This window comes from Lacerta agilis, chromosome 12, assembly GCF_009819535.1.
Source record: "Lacerta agilis isolate rLacAgi1 chromosome 12, rLacAgi1.pri, whole genome shotgun sequence".
Lineage (NCBI taxonomy): Eukaryota > Metazoa > Chordata > Lepidosauria > Squamata > Lacertidae > Lacerta > Lacerta agilis.
In genome coordinates this window covers 19,667,157-19,684,086 of record NC_046323.1, presented here as the reverse complement: position 1 = coordinate 19,684,086, position 16,930 = coordinate 19,667,157, and the positions used below count along the sequence as shown (strand labels likewise).

The 16,930-nt window shown below is 41.9% G+C and overlaps 1 protein-coding gene across 4 annotated transcripts in view; it reads left to right on the top strand.

The window, feature by feature from the left end:
- The first annotated feature begins 241 nt into the window (after positions 1-241).
- Positions 242-16,930, top strand: part of PLCL2 (phospholipase C like 2) — an 81,940-nt gene continuing 65,251 nt past the window's right edge. Inside the window, exons 1-2 of one of the 4 annotated variants that reach the window (XM_033166084.1) lie at positions 242-308; positions 5,511-6,110. In XM_033166084.1, the coding sequence (XP_033021975.1) occupies positions 5,799-6,110 (312 nt within the window). In that variant the 5' untranslated portion in view covers positions 242-308; positions 5,511-5,798. Of the gene's footprint in view, positions 309-4,095; positions 4,268-5,242; positions 5,382-5,510; positions 6,111-16,930 lie in introns of those variants that run through there. The other 3 variants (XM_033166083.1, XM_033166085.1, XM_033166082.1) reach the window with 3 other exon arrangements.

Below are 16,930 nucleotides of genomic sequence, written 5' to 3'. Positions count from 1 at the left end.
CAAGTACACAATTTTAAACTAACAAAATGTGTAGTCTTTTGCTATGCTGGTTGAAGAGGGGAGTATTTTGGAACTCAGGTTTGAGCAGCTTATATTTCCGCACTTTACTGCATATTCTGTGATTTTAAATCTCTGCTGGGGTTTTCTCCACAGAGAGTACTTGCCCCAAACTTGGAGCTTGGCATCCAGGAATTCTCTTTTTATATCTCTTCCCCCCCCCCCTGTCATCAACAGGATGTAGACAAACAGCACAAGCTGTACAAGCAGTGAGACACAACCATTGATTTTGGGCCAGCAGCATTTATTAGGTAATTGACTGGTTATTTTGTTATTGATTTGTTCTTAATTTTGTTATTGGTTATTTTGTTATTAATTTGTGAAATGAAAAGGATCTCTTCTCTGCTGTTAGTAAGTGCATTTTTCTAACTACATTTTCTGCACGACAAATTCTTGCAGACTTACATTTAGAAATACATTTAATAGTATATTCTGGCTGTGAATTGAAATTATTAAACAAGCTAAACTAAGAGTTGTGATGGAAAAAGACACACCAGGCAAAATTACCCTCTCCATGAAACTCTTAAAAATACAAGGACTCTTTCAGGGTCTTGTCTTGAAAACCTAAAGGGCCCATGAAGCATTTAAGAGGGGAGATAAATTTTACAAACGTATTTTGAACCAATAAGCAAAATCCACCATGAAGCCAGGAAGGCAAGACTAGGATGGACCAGAATAACAGTAGCAAGGCTCACTCTATGGGGCAAGAGAAACCAGTATCATAATTAAGGTGGCAACATCGGGTTTTAATTTGCCTGTTTCCTTCCCCCCCTCTGTTTTGCTGCTGTGGCAGACTAGCAAAGTGAGTCCTAACCCAAGCAAAGGACCTACCTCCCTTTCTGGACACAGCTCACAGACACGCCATCAATAGTAGTCATGCTGCTGAATCTTATTCATGTTCCATCAGACGTGAAGCCAACTGAATTCATTGTAGACTTGCTTAAATTGAGGTGGATAGACTTGTAACCTTGGAACGTTAGTGTACAGTGTAAATGTATGGTGGAACGTGCCTAGTGACTATTTTAATACATTGGTATCCACCAACAAAGGATTTTTAATTGTACAGTGCTTTTCTAAATGGAGAAATAGGAAACAGAAACATACTGAATCGGAGGACTGACATGACTGAGCATCAATGCCATTAAGACAATATTTGTCTCCTCTTCCATTTGTCTTCTAACATTTCGTCTCCCTAGTTTTCACTCCTGATTCTCGCTGTCTCTCAGCAGTGGGTGCACAGCATGTTCTTTCTGTTCTTCAGTTATCTTGCCGATGTCCTCTATTCTATTCATCTAAAATGACTATTGCTAAGTTTCCAGCTTTCTTTCCAAACAAAATTCTATTTTCTATCCTATTCCTTGTCAACATGTCTTCTCTCTTTTAAATGATTGATATTCCATCTCTTAGCTGCTTTTCACTGTACTGGGATATCTGCATTGGTCTAAGTTATGGGACTGGATATGTTGAAAATTGCACATTTGATAGCTACAGTACATGCACATAGCATAACTCAGCTTCATGCTGCTCTACGAGTCAACACAACCAACAAGCCCCATTTGAAGGTCAAGTGGAGGCTGTGCAGTTTGAATGAAAATTTGTTTAGGGGTAGGGCAAGGTACCTGCTTTTTCCAATAACACCCCTTGTGTTGCCAGTTGTAATCTGTGTGTTGCTGTTTTTTTCAATTGCTCAAAAAGTTAATGCATCAGAGCAGCAGACTGACAAAAACGCACAGCTATACAAAATTCCTTTTTTGAGAAGTGGTTTCCTTTCATTTCTCACATCAGTGAAGGTCTCTTGGGAGTTTTATCCTCCATCATCTCAATTATTACTTTGGAAAGATACTTGTCTTATAAAGCAAATTATAACGTAATTACTGTAAGTAAGTCTTTGGGGCTATTATTTCATTCGTACAGTATTTCTTATAGACTTACTTATTCATGTTTGTTTTTGTTATTTGTTTTGTCATGTTGCAATACATGTACTTGTACGTCAGTGTTTTGTTTTAATGCCCTTTGAGAAGCCTTGCTTCTTCTTTCTGTTCTGCATTTTCTCTCCTATAGGCAATGACACAGCCCATCTTTTATACTGACCCCCTGTGGATTTCTGTGTCACTTTCAAACTAGTCTCTGTCTGTTCCAGACCTCCTTTCTTCACCCCGCTTTTATCCTTTCTTGCTTCTGCCTTGTTGTACATTCAGAAATGGTTATATGCTTGTTTACTCAGAAGGAAATTCATGAGTAATCCTATCCTATTACTCAGAAGGACATTCCACTGTATTCAGTGGGGTTTACACCCTAGTAAGTGTATTTAGGATGCAGTCCTTCTTTTCCTTCTTCAACTGTGCTAAAGCTTGTCTATCAAGTTATTCCATTCCTCTTTTAAACACTCCCACAATATATGTTTTCTTTTGCAAAATGTTTTCAGGGCCATGACAGATTATTCGGTTCTGCCATGTGCTGTTAATATTGCAGTTGCTTTATCAAACCGTCTAATCTCTCTTTCAACTTTATCTTCCATGATGACACTTAATGTATTTACTCAAATTCATTTAGCACAGACTAATTTAATGCAGATTAATTCATTGATCCTTAACCAACTTTGATATGCTTAGTGTAGATTATCAAGGTCAGTGGTTCCCAATTGGTTGTCCATGGACCCCGGGATGTCTGCATAGCCCACTCAGGGGTTCTGTGGCACCATTCACATAACTAAAACTACCATAGGGATACCAACGTTTTCAAAAGTAGGGGGTCTGTGGCTTGGCTTTTGAGAGACAGGGGGTCCACAGTCGTTAGCTAATTGGGAACCAATGATCTAGGTAGCAAAAGAGAGTGAGTGAAGCGGAGGTGTTTCCTTCCCCATACCCTTTTGGTGTGTGTTTGTGTTAAAGTTAGTGAATAAACAGCAAGAGGGTAGTAGCTATAGCACATCAGTTAAAACAAAAGTGAAAGAGTGAACTCTTGTGTGACCGTTATGTTGCCTGTTTTCACTGAATCCCTTTTGCATTTTTGTACAGCATGCAGAAGGCTGGAAAAATAATTTATTATTAATATAATTATATAATTTACCTGAAATGCCAGTATGCTTGTATAAAGGCAGGCTTTGTGGTTATTAAGTGGCTTGTAGACTTCACATCAAGAATGTGCTCTGGGCTGTCATGATGTGGTTGGTGTATGGAAAGCATGTGTAAAAAACACATATATCCTTGCTTTTATATCAGCACACTTATTGTGTTGTTTTTGTTTTGTCTGCTCTCTGCCTCTTTTTGGAAGCGTCATCTATATGTCCTTGAGCATATGGCATGTACAAACATCCATTTCAATTTGATTTACACTTTGGAAGCCATTAATGGACAGGAAAAGGATTGATTGTCCAGGAATGTGACTCTAACCCAATCCAGATGGTCCGTTGGGTTAACCACTGAAAGTCCTGAGGGCATTTTTACAAGTGAAGCCGAGAATGCATTTTAGTCTGGAATGTATCACTTCTTCTGCACATTATTAACGCAGGAGAGAGCCAGTTTTAAATGGAACGCATGCTGTAGCCAAACGAGGCTTTAGGTTCAATCACAGAAGCGGAAAATGAAAACAAAACAATTAAACACATTTGTGAAAGTGCCATGTCACACGTGGTTGTTCCCATCAAGGTAAAAAGTGAAGTTTTAAAAAAACAAAATAAAATGAGAGACCAAGGAAAATAGCCCTGGAAGAGGTCAGGAGAGGAAGGTGTGTTGAAAAGCAAAAAAATGAAAGGAATATGAAGGAAGAGCACTTTAGGCTGACCCCCTTCGCCATTAAAACAACCCCAAGCAACTGGTTATGGGGTGGGGTGGGGGGTTAAAAAGGAAGGGGAGGCCTGTGAAGGCAAAGCGCCAGGTCACCCCGAGTGGGCAACATTTGCCTGACAGATTGGCTTCTCCCTCCCTCCGCTCCACTGTAGTGTGTTGGGCTTGCCGGAGGGGGTGCTGGGCGGCTGCCCAATCTGAGCGGTGCTCGTCCGTCTGATTGACAACTGGGTCGGGCCCAGCCGGCACCGGTGCAAGATACACACAGGCAATTAGACGGAGGCGGGGGCTGTTTTCGCGGGGCTTTTCCCTGCCCTCCCACAGGCGGGGGCGCTCCGGCGTCACGCTCGCAGCTGCCCCTTTACCTCAGGCAGCCCAGGAGGGAAGCTGCGGCAGCCGCCGCCCGTCACCCTTTCTCCCAACGGGTGAGGCAAGAGACGGGGTGGGGGAAAGCACACAGCGCCCAGCCACATGAATCAGTCTCTCGGCGCGTATCCGGCTTCAGGCAGAGGCGGCGACCATAGCGGGGAAGCGGGAACTAGGGAGGGGACGCCTGCTCTGACTGCGGCCACGCCGAGAGTAGCAGCGGCGGCGGCAGCGGCGACTCCTCTGTCACCTTGCCGCGGAGGTGTGCGCATTCTTTGGACGGGGAGGGAGAGCTGCTGGAAAGGGTGCGGGAGAGAAAGGAAGGCGAGGCGGGAAAACTGACAGCTGGCCGAAACAGCGCCTGTGCGCGGGGAAGGGCAGTTTGGGGGACCCTGCGCGCGCCTGTGAGGTGCTGCCCTGGAGCCCAGAAACGGGGGAGGGGCGCGCGCGCTCTTGCTTGCCTGCCTGGTGGTGGGGAGGGGCAGGTTAAGAGTAGCGCGTAAAAATGCCGGGGGTGCGTAGGCGCCCCTGGGTGCTGGAGGAAGAGGGGCGGGTATACATGTATGTACAAGGCGGCAAGGAAATCATGCTCTCTGCGTGTGCATCCGTGTCGGCACAGGTGAACGCTTTCGAGGCGCCACTGCAGTGCCCTCAGCTGCGTGTGCAGCCGGTAGGAGAGAGAGGACACAGAGGCGGGACGGTTCTCCGGCGAGGGAGGGAAGGAGGCGCTCCTTGCCCCCCCCCCCCCGCGCACGCGGGAATTATAACGGCGAGCGGGAGGAGGACGATACGGGCATCGATATTGTGAGGAAGTGACTGGCCGCGCGACTTCCTTTCAGAGGTTGCTCGCTCTCCTCCCCGCCTTCCAGATAATGCACAAATAATCACCGCTGCTTTGAAGTCGCTGTTGGTTTAGTAGTGGCGGCAGCAACGGCAGCAGCTGCCGCCTTTTTTTTTTGCAAGGGTGCTGCGCCTCGCGCGCGCGCCCGTGCTTCTAGCTCCTGGGGGGGGGGGGAGCTCTCTTGTCTCCTCCCCTCCCTCCTCCCTCGGGGAGAGCGCCTTTGTTGTTGTGTTTCGGGGAGGACTCCTATCCTTCACCTCTCCGTGCACGCCGGGTTGTGTGTGTGTGTGTGTGTGTAAGGCGGTGCATCGCCGCCCCACCGGATGCATGCAGTACGTCGTATTTTTTTTTTTACAAAGTATGTTATTGTTTCGTGCGCTTCATTTGAGAGCTGATTGTCACGTTTCATCCCGCCCCCCTCTTTCCCCCCCCCCCGCCTTCTCTGTCGTTTCCTCTCCCAGGTGCTGAAAAGCCACGGCTGGCGCTGGCGGAACCGGGATCTGGGCAATCGCTCAGGCGCTTTGCAACCTTTGCAGTTTGACCGACGGTCGGAGACGGGAGAGTTTTGCAACCCGCCTCTTTAGAGCCTTTGCATATATCGGGGAGGAGAAAGAAAGAAAGAAAAAGCGGAAGGAGGAGAAGCCCAATCATCATCATCGCCGAGCTGCTGCAGCAGCAGCAGCAGGAGGAGGAAGGAGAAGGAGAGAAGGGTCGTCGATATTGTTGTTTCTCTAGAACTGGCGAGGCTGATGGCAGAGTTTGGCAGCAGAGGGGGTGGCACCAGCAGTGGGGGCATAGCCTCCTCCCCAAGCCCTGCACACGGGAAGGTGGCCTTCAAAGCAGGAGATGGGGAAGGTGGTGGTGGAGGAGGTGGTGGTGGGGTTGCAAGAACCCACTTGGACAGTGCCGGCAACGGGGTCTCCAATGGGGACTGTGCTCTGATGGGCACCAGAGAAGAGACAGAGTCTACTCAGTCTGGCAGTCCTGCCACAGAGAGAGGATGTCCCACCCTGCAGCCAGATGGCAAACCTGGTCACCCCAAGAAAACGAGCATCATCAAGGTAAGAGGATGTGCTACCAGGGGTTCTCTGCTATTTAGAGGTGGGAGGGGTGGGATAGGGGATGATGGAACTGGACATGCACAAATGCCAGGCTCCAGGTGAGCCAACTCAGTCATGTATGTAGCAGTAGATGTGTCTACTGACTTGTGAGGGTGAACGGGATGCACACAGCTTTAAAGCAGGGAGAGGACACAACCTGGCCATTGAATTTTGATTATATGAGTGTGGAGCTTTGGTGCGTTTGTCTTCTATGTAAAGAGGTAAAGTTGGGGCATGCGGGTGGGGATGGAGAACTTGAGCTTCTGAAATGAAAGAAGGAAGGTACTGCTGCCCAGTTAAGTACAGAATCAGCTTGCCATGCAGAGATTTCAGACTATGCAGGTTTTTGCTGATTCTGTGGGATGCTGGGTGCACCTGTGCAGAGCAATTTTGTACCCTGTTGACAGACGCACAGCAAGTGATGCGAAAACCAAGGATAAATGATGTGGGTGAGGGGGAAGAAAGATGAACGCCCTCCTGAAGGTGACAGCGCATCCATCAAGAAATTGTTTATGGCAGCTTATGCCTATAGTCTTAGCCTTTCTTAATTACTTTCTAAATATTATTGTCACATATCAAACAGGTATGGAGAGATAAGACAGTGCTGGTAGGTGAATCATAGATCCACAAAATGAAGGATCCCTAGCTATAAGTCTTACTAGTTTTAAAGAAAACAGTTGGTTTATTTTTATTTTTTAAATGTGACAGTAATTTATCTTTGATCACTATAGGGCATAGAATTCATAATAGCTGAACGGCATATAACCCTTACTGGTAATTTTAAACACAGATGAGCTGCATTAAAAGTTACATAAAATAATAGAGTTGCAATATGTATGAATACAGCAAGTCCATAGCCAATGATATCTCCTTGTTGAGAAGAGGTATTTTCAGTAGCATGTTGTAAAGTGAAATGTTTCTATAATGAATACTCCATTAGCAGCAGATCTCAAGTTGTGCAGCAAACTGCAGGATCTTGTTTTCAGAATCAAGGGGAGAACAAGGACAGTCAGTGGTAGAGTGCATTTGACAGTCTTGCACCCCTACCCATCCTGTCAGAGAGAGGTGGTGCAGGTTTGTTAACCACTTGCAGCAGTGTGCCTGTGTGACAAACATCTGCAGCACAGTGGCAAACTTCTGTTGGTTCTTGTTTAGGTATAAATTCAATATTCATTTAGCCTGTCAAAATATCTTTCGGACCAAGCACAGAGTTAATTTATAACTCTGCAATTGTGTTCCCTGGTAGTCCAAACAACAATATAATTGCTGTATTACTGGAGCTTGTTAAATAGTGGTGCGTGTGTGTGTTTATTTATTTTTAGTTTCTGTAGCAAGGTTGTGCTTCGAAAGGGTAGGAATAAAAGAAACATTTTTTCAAACCGTAGCTTGCTTTAAAGCTAGGATTGGGATTCAGAATTTGGTAACTTGAAAGTGGACTTTGCCTTCCACACATCTATGACTTATGTGGTTCATCTACCCAACCATGAGTTAAAACTGTAGATTTGTTTCCTAACGTTTTTAGGATGCCGTTGCTACACATTGCTGTAAACTGCTTTGGTATTTTTCTTTTTATGATAAAGTGGTATATAAGTATCTTTAGAAATAAAGTTAGTTGCTTTCCTCACTATCTCTTTCATATTATTACTCCCATTAGTGGTTCAACATGGTGTGATCTCCAAATATTACTTATTAACATGCCTTGGCTGATAATTATTTTGTATTGGAGTGTCAGCCATATTTACAGCTACGTCTGATCTGTGTTTACTTGGAAGCAAGTCCTACCAAGTTCAGTGGGAACGGGAATTTCAAATGAACTAAGGTTTGGAATTTATTCAGAATTTGTTTATTGTTCAAGGTCACATTAATACATATGCAAAAAATGTAAAAGCCCAAGATGCACAATTTTAAACACGCTATTGATTATGGATATACATATTGAAGTTTATGCAAATACTTGCCCTATAGACATGCAGAATAAGCAAATAATACGAGTTTCTTGCATCAGCTGTTACTTTCCATTTAGTTGAACGCAACTATATTATCTATTTTACAGTTTGAATTCTTTTTGAAGTATATGACTGCCAATACAAGAGGTTGGCAAAACACTTGTGTAAGTTAGTGGCACTAAAATAACTGCTTCCTATAGTATAATTTTAACATCATAAACACGGATTCCTATTTATTGAAACTAATCTTAGTTTAATGGTGCTTCTACCTGCCAAGTACATCTGGAGCTCCTGAGTTATATACTAGAAACTGATGTTGAAATGTAAGTGCAAATATGATAATATGATATGTAAATGTGGGATGGCATTCAATTTTGTTGTACTATGTACAATGACAATAAAGTATCTTATCTAAATCTAAATCTAAATGCCTGCTTACGCAAATAATATACTGTTGTTTAAGCAGTGCCCACCATATTGGAATTCTGAGCCTCTTCCCCCAGTGTAGTTTATTACATTTCTGTGAACAGTGGCTAGGCTTGTTGAGAGCTGGAGTAAACAATTTTAATCTTATGAAAAGTATAGGCCTGCAAAAATTAACTACAGTGCTCTGCTTTGGTAGCAGGCTTTAGGATTTGGCTGTAGTGTCCCAGTTCCAGCAGAAGTTGCCGTTTTATCCATTGTGGAATCTGACCCTTGGTTCGTTGCTAGGCTTGGCTGCATATGTAAAATTATAAGAACTGTCACCACTTTTTAGGGACCCTGTGCTGTGCTCAGGATTTTTAGTAAGAGGATTTCTGTGTTGAAAGGACTGGCTTGTGTGCTACTTCTCTGTGGTAGACCGCTTCTGTGTTGCAATTTTACATGCCCCATCTGTAACCCTTAGAGTTGTTTTACCACGTGGGCACTCCTGATTGCAACAGGAGTTTTCAGTGCAGCACTTTATGATACTAAATGGCAAATGGAACCTCATTTGGTCGTTCTTAGAATAGTGCTTTAACTGTGGTGGTGTGCATCTGGCTGAAGCTAACACAACCATTTAGGGGTGGGATGTTGCACGACGAGCTTCAACTCTGTTGTTCTGTATATTGAAGTTTTATGCATATGTTACTGATAGTAACGATGTTATACACAACATAGTTTGTTTATTTAATTTGGAGTCCCTACTTTTGCTGTATACAAGTGCTCTGCTTACATTTACATTATCACTTTTTAAAAGCTGGACAGTGAGCCTGGCTTGATTAATGCTGTTAGCGAACTGGAAAGTCTTTTGCTTTCTTAACCTGTTACTGGCTTAGCCCTCCCTTCCTCCCACTTCCAGATGATTTTGGCATGTAAGACAACTTGCCTGCATAGCCTGCTAGATTGGGCAAGCACCACTTCTGCACAGATATCCTGTGCATAGTAAACAATATTTCTAGCTCTCCACGCATTTTGGAAAAGCAGCAGCAAGAATATTTTCTCTATTCATGCTTTTTCCTTCCGCCTACTTTTAAGTTAGGGTATGTTCTCAATTTCTGCTGGAGATAAATGCCACAAAACGCAATGCATTGGTAACGTTTATAATGCAGTAACCTATTAATGCTTCACTTTCTCATTGTAACACCGTTCCTGCATGTTTTCATTCAGAGTAGTTTTTTAAAAACAAGCAGTTAGGAAGGAGATGTCTTTTCCTTAAAAAATACAACACAAATATTTGTTATACCCTTCCCCTTCCTCCAAGTTGCTTGAGATAGCAGATGTGGTTCTCCTCTCTTTTTCATCATACAGCAACAATCCTGTAAGAAAGGTTAGGCTGAAAGGTAGTGACTCTTTTAAGGTGACTCAGTGAGCTTCATTGGGTGAGTTGGGATTCAGAGCAGGGTCTCCCCCAACCTTAGTCTGAAACTCTCAACAACTATACTGCATTGGCATTCTTGTTTTTACTCCAACCACAGAGTTAGAAATCATAGTTGAATTGACATACTAATAGCACATCTGAATGTGAGAATCCTAGAAGTGTAGAGTTGGAAGGGATCCCTAGGGTCATCTAGTCCAATCCCCTGCACTGCAGGAATCTTAACTAGATCATACATGACAGGTGGCCATCCAGCCTCTGCTTAAAAACCTCCAATGAAGGAGTGTCCACCACCACCTCTCTTGTTGGACAGTTAAAATAGAATTTGGTTATCCGAAAGGAACAATACTAAGGACACTAAAAGTAGAAACTTCTGAAATGGAATAATGACATCTTTTTCACAGATTATTTCATCATATCTCATGAGTATGTATGTTATGACTATAAAAGCAGGAATAGGTTACCTGCCAGATGTTGTTGGACTACCAGATTCCTACATCTTTGACCATTGGGCATGCTCACTAGGCCTGTTGAAAGCTGGAGTAAGCAACACCTGTAGAGGCACAGGTACTTCATCCCTGCTGTAAGGTAACATGTGTTGGGATTGCTTTTCCCCTTTTGTTATATCTACAGTATAGTACTAGGACAGGTAGACAAATTAGAAGCACCCTTTTCTTTCTTTTCTTTGACCAACAGTTTTTATTGCTAAGTTGTTCTGTCCACTCTCAGCCCTAAATACTTATAATTATTAGAACAACTTCATCAGTTGTTTGATATATAAAGAAAGTGCAAATAATTTATTGCAATGTGTCAAACTGGCTTTGTTGTGGCACTATGTTACAACAAAACCAGGAGTTAAATGACTCAACATAGTCTTCATTTGTTTTAAAAGGAATTGTTTAGTCTGCAAAAATATATAATGCTATCACAAAGGACAGGAATTCATCAAGTTGGTTGTCAGCCTCTGTTTAGACTGCACCGACCTAGCCCTCCAATAGGTCTTGCTGTTGTTACTTGGAGTCCTTTGTTTATACAACAGCTACCTAAACCACAGGAAACAGAAAAAATGTTTCCAAAAGTACATACTTTTGGAATTATGTACTTTTGGAAGTAGTAAAAAAAAAACCCACCAAAAAACCCAAACCCAGATATAGAGCAAATATAGAGCATTTTATGTTAGCATTGGTCTCAGGTTCAGAAACAAGTTAAATACTGTAAGACTGTCCTAAATGTATATATGACATAAAATATTCCATTGCTGAAATACATCTTCAGACCAATAAGCGATATATACCGATACTTGTGATGCATTTTATAGGTTTTTAGCAGATTAGATCTGGTTAAAAAACTCAGTTGACATTTTAAGGTTGCAATCCTGTACATGTTTAACCTTGGAGTAAGTCCCATGGAAGTCTGTGGATCTAACTTTTGCACCCAAGATTTCCTAAAGCGTTTTTTCAGATGATAACAGACAAATAAAATGACCAGGTAGGTTTTTTAGTGTGTTGGTACTAATTTGAATATAGTGGAAGTCAGTGTACAAGGAGGTGAGTCCTATTGTCTTATGAAAAGGATATTTCAATAGGTCTTACAATGCTTTTCTTAAAATGGCCAGCCAGGATTTGCTAGTGATAAAAATGACTTGGATTTCCTAAGCTCAATAATTTTGATTGAATTCTTTAGGAACTTGCTTCTGCTTAATCATGTCACACTGGTAGAGAACTACACACTGTTTTCTATCTTGAATTTCATAAAATTATATTCTTTGTCCATCTCCTTTTTTCTCTTGACTGTTGAAGGTGATTCTGTGATGCTGTGCCCTTTTGACTTAATACACATCAACCCATTGCATGTTTGTTCAGTCTTGTGTTTTTGTGGGACAGGGTTGGAATGTGTTCTTATTCATGTATGTGTGTGTGAAGATACCATCCCATTGCCAGGTGACAGACCAGAAAGGCATTCATAGCTATGTTCTGGTACTAGGAAATAGTAGGTGTTATTGCCTTACAGAGTCCAAAAGCTTGTTTGAACTGTTTAGTAGTAATATTCTACTGTATATTATGCCCCTGAAAAAAGATCATCTTGATTAGGAAACTTAGCTTTCAGCTACGGTTGGATAAATTCATTTGCATATGACCAAAATTGGTAGAAAAATGTTTCACAAGGCTGTCCTTGGTATTAATAGCAAAATAAAATGCTTTTACACTTTAGGGTTGTATTTTGCAGCTTGAATCACAAAAATAGAAGTTACATTCATACAAAGATATGACTGTTTCAAAGGCTGGATTGGCATTCTTGACTGTCTGTAATATTAGACAGGAGCCCAGCTGAATCTCCTTCCACTAACACACCAGCCCAACCCTCCCCAAAGAGAGATTTGTTAAAGATAGTGCTGGAATTAGTATATGGGCTGCCGAAGCGAGCACTAGATAGTGCTGGAATTAGAACCCGGGTCTTCCCAATCCGATTCTACTTAGCTGTTGACAAGATCACACCGCATCTCAACTCTGCTGTAGAATGTTGGCTTGAAAAACAAAACCTTGAGTTTCTGCTCTTCATAGTTGCAGAAGTCATGTTCAAAATATGAAAAATATATACCCAACATTTATCAAAAACAGTTGCGTGCTTCTAGACAGGTGCTGCTCATGCAAGTTTTCCATAGCATCCACATGACATCATTAGCATCAAAATGCCACCCTGTATTCTGAACACACCCTTTAAAATTAATTTTCTTCACAAAATCCTCTAAATTAAAAAAAAAAAAACAGTTGCTAATAACCAATTTGCAGTATTAAGTTCCTGTCTGGAAGCAGCTTCATTCTAGATATTCCTTATGCATAGGTCCATCAAAATTCTTCTCTCTCCCCTCAAATACTCTGCCAAGTTTTTGAAGCTAGGTTTGAAGTATAGCTGCAAAAGCTGTGCTGTAGCATTCACCAAAGAGTACCGGTAGTTTGTGGAAAACAATGGAATGGCATCGTTAACAAGGCATGTATTGCCTGACTTTATTCTGGGCTGAGTTTTCCTAACCTTTCCCCCCACTAAAACAGCCGGAGGAAGTTTCTTTTCAATGCTGTCACTAGCTTTTCCACATGGAAATCCTAGGGAAGTTGGCTTCTCTCCTTCATAGTACTCAAATTGCTTCTCCCTCAAAGCATATGACAAAAGCATATGCCCACTTTTGCATGCAATACCAAGATTGTAGTCATCACCTGTGGTCAGAACAAAATAGAAGCAATCATTGTGTAATATGAACAACTACACACACATTCAGAGCATGTGACTTTACTACCTTAATGTCTATTGGCTTTCGTCATGCATGCTAAATCTGCATTTAGTTTGTAGAGGAATACAGAAGCTTGTATACATGTTCTGTGTGAGTAGCGGGTGGGTTTAACTGTATTCTGTGTTTGTTTGGTTTTTTTTTACATTTAGATCTTCCATATCTTCCAAGGAGCTCAAGGCAGCATATATGATTCTTTGCACTTCATTTTATCTTCACAACAACTCTGTGAAGCAGTTTAGGTATAGGCTGCGAGGTAATGACTGGACCAAGCTCACCCAGGAAGACGTGTATCTACTTGCAGTACATATTTGCATTGTTCACATACCCAAACCTGCCAATGATGCTTCTAAGAGACTTAAAAACTATTTTCCTTTCCCCTAAACACATTGTTGTTGTTTTTGTTGTTTTGGGGCCCCAACCAATGCCCTGTTTTTCCAGCTTTAAATAAATTAATTAAAAAAGCTATAGGGCCCAGCCTTCACTAACCTAGTGCCCTCCAGAAGATTTGAACTACTCATAGGCTGTAATGTAGAGAAAATGCTGAAACAGGAGGGTATCTAATAATATAAGGATTGTGAATAGATGAACTTGCTGAATATTATCGTCCTTACTTTTTTGTTTTCATTTCCCTTTATGGAACAAAGAGGAAGAGAGAACCTATAATCCCTTCTTTCCTCCTGCTCTTTCATTGCCCTGGATTCTTTAAAATTGTACATTTTTAGTTTGTGGCTTGGCTTTCCTTCCTCTGAATCTGCTGGATTCTTCTCTTTTACCTGTTGCTGTTATTTGTGGCACAATATGGTAGGTACTGTGTGCTTTGGTTGTGGGAGGTCTCATGTAGCCAGAGTTTGAACCAGGCATCGGTTTACAATGCCAGTTCCAGTTCACCCTGAGAACACTGAAGTGATGACTGGAGGAATAGGAATACTCTGAATGTGCAGGATTTTCTTACGGAATTGATTTTGGGGGTTGAATAATGGCAGCTTATGTCCGTTACCACAAAAGTGAAAGACAGATGGGCCTGTTGAAACGTTGTTCCCACTCTCCGGATGGTCATCTGTTAGATACTAAGAGTGGGCTTTTAGGCTTGCATTCTTCCACCTTGACTGATCAGGAATAAATGAATAGGTTATTACTAATAATCTGGCAAATTTTCATAATAGATTCCTATACAAAAAAATCCCAGCACTCTTTTACTTTAATTTGAAATAAATTACATAACAATTGAGGTGCTAGTCCTACATATTTTTATATAGACATGAATGAAATGTGACTATGTGTCCCTAAGCCTTTTTAGGATTAGGGATTTATGATATTAAAGACCTCTGTATTTAATGTTGTGGCAGATTATGGCTACATTGTGTCTAGATTCAATTTAACCAAATAATTCCTTGAATGAAATAAAATCTATACCTTGCAGCTTCTAACATAAAGACCAGTCGATCTTTTTTATCCATTATTCCCAAAATATTCACTTGGAAGTAAATCCTATGGATTATTTGAAAGTAAGCTCAGTTTTGGATACACTTGATATCTCAGTTTAAGGCAGCAGTTATTTTAACCAGTGTGTACTCCATATTTTAATGCATCACTGGAAAATATTATCTCTACATCTGGCTGTGCAAGCCGTACACATAAATGGAATGTGCATTTTCTTTTAAGGCACTAAATCCAGGAGCAAGAGGAGCTGTGATTTTTGTCACTGCTTCTCAGGCTAGCATGACTCTTTGCAGGGTTATCCCAATGGAATATATTGACTGCTCTTCATGAAGTTCTTCCAAATGTCCCTCTCATGATGGAAGGCATCCCAACAGAGGCTTCTCAGTGGAACCAGGGAGGGATGTAATTTTCACCTTTCCCCCCCAATCTGCTTTCAAGGGTTGGTGGGCCTTTTGCAACAGAATGGGAAGACACGGAGGGGATAGAATGGGAAGTCATGGAACTCTCCCTGTTCCTTTGGAAGACTCTACTGGATCAAGGGGCACTAAAGGCATACAATGAAGGTGCCAGGCAACCTCCCTTGGGGGAGGGCATTCCATAGACGGGGAGCCACTTCAGAGAAGCCCAGCAGATCTCTTGAGGAGGAGGCACACAAAGAAAATGACCTCAGAAGATGATCTAGCAGAAACAGAAGTTTTCTTATCCAGAGAAGGTAAGGGTTGCTTAGTCGTGATCGTTGACTGAGGCAGAAGACCATAATACTTGGTTCTATAAGACAACAGAGGGTAAGTAAAGGAGATGTACCTGTGGTAGTCCTTAGTAAGTCGCTTTTGAAGCAACATGGTAGACTTCATTGGGAAACCAGCTGAGGCCCTGGGCTTTCTAGCAATAGTGGCTGAACTTGATTGCAGGAGATCAGGTTCCATGAATGGCAGGGCATTATAGAACTTAATATGGAATGTGAGTTCTGGCTGAGGTGCTTATGGGCTTCCCAGAGGAATTTGTGAGAACAGCATGCTGGACTAGATAGGCCTTCAGTCTGATCCTGTAGGGCTCATGTTCTTATGAGGTGGTTGTCATAACTTTTCAAGAAAGAGCATGGTATTACTGTGTGATAGAGGGACGACAGAGGATGAGATGGTTGGACAGTGTTCTTGAAGCTACTAACATGAGTTTGGCCAAACTGTGAGAGGCAGTGAAGGATAGGCATGCCTGGCATGCTCTGGTCCATGGGGTCACGAAGAGTCGGACACGACTGAACGACTGAACAACAACAACAACAACAAGCTATTTATAGAAAGCTTTCTTTGTTAAATGTACAGGTAGATAAGAAACTATTGGTGAAGGACATTTAATTTCAGTTACAGTATTTCATTTGGTATCCTGTCCTTTTTCTACAGAACTCAAGTTATCTCATTGTATCCTTGCAACAACTCAGTGAGGTGAGAGTTGCTGACATGCACTCAGTCAGGAATTCGAGCCTTTGTATGCCTTGTCTAAGGCTAATACTTTATCCACTACATCACACTGTCTATAGAATTTACAGCTTTATGTGCACTAATTCAAATAGTTTAAAAGTTATGTAAATGCTTATTGGTTAACATGATTCACAAAAATAATAGCATGATATCATGAGCTACAGAAGCAGCTACAGTCAAATGTTTCTGTGATCCTTCAGAGGTGATTCCTAAAGTTATTTTTAAATAATGATGTAGTTAACCACATTTCTTAGTAACAGCCAACTAGGGTTGTCTTCTGCAGTGGCCATTCTAAGTATTTGCTTTTCTGTAAGCTACATAGCTAGCTAGCTAATCCACTTGACTCTTTACAAAAATAGACTGCCTCTATGTATTTTTTTTAAAGTCTTTGAAAAAATAAAATCATGTTACCCTATTTGGACAAATATTCAAATGTACCTTTATTCTAAATCCATTTTGAAAGCCTCTTGGCTGTAAAAATAACCATGTTAGAATGAGAAGCTTGCCGAAGAACAAAATGTTAGTATATTCCTCAACTGGGTACTTTGGTTTTGAGCCTTCTTCATGAATCCATACTTACAACATTTTAAAGGTAAAGGTAAAGGTAAAGGTAAAGGTACCCCTGACCATTAGGTCCAGTCGTGGACGACTCTGGGGTTGCGCGCTTATCTCGCTCTATAGGCCGAGGGAGCTGGTGTTTGTCCGCAGACAGCTTCCAGGTCATGTGGCCAGCATGACTAAGCCGCTGCTGGTGAACCAGAGCCGTGCACGGAAACTCCGTTTACTTTCCTGCC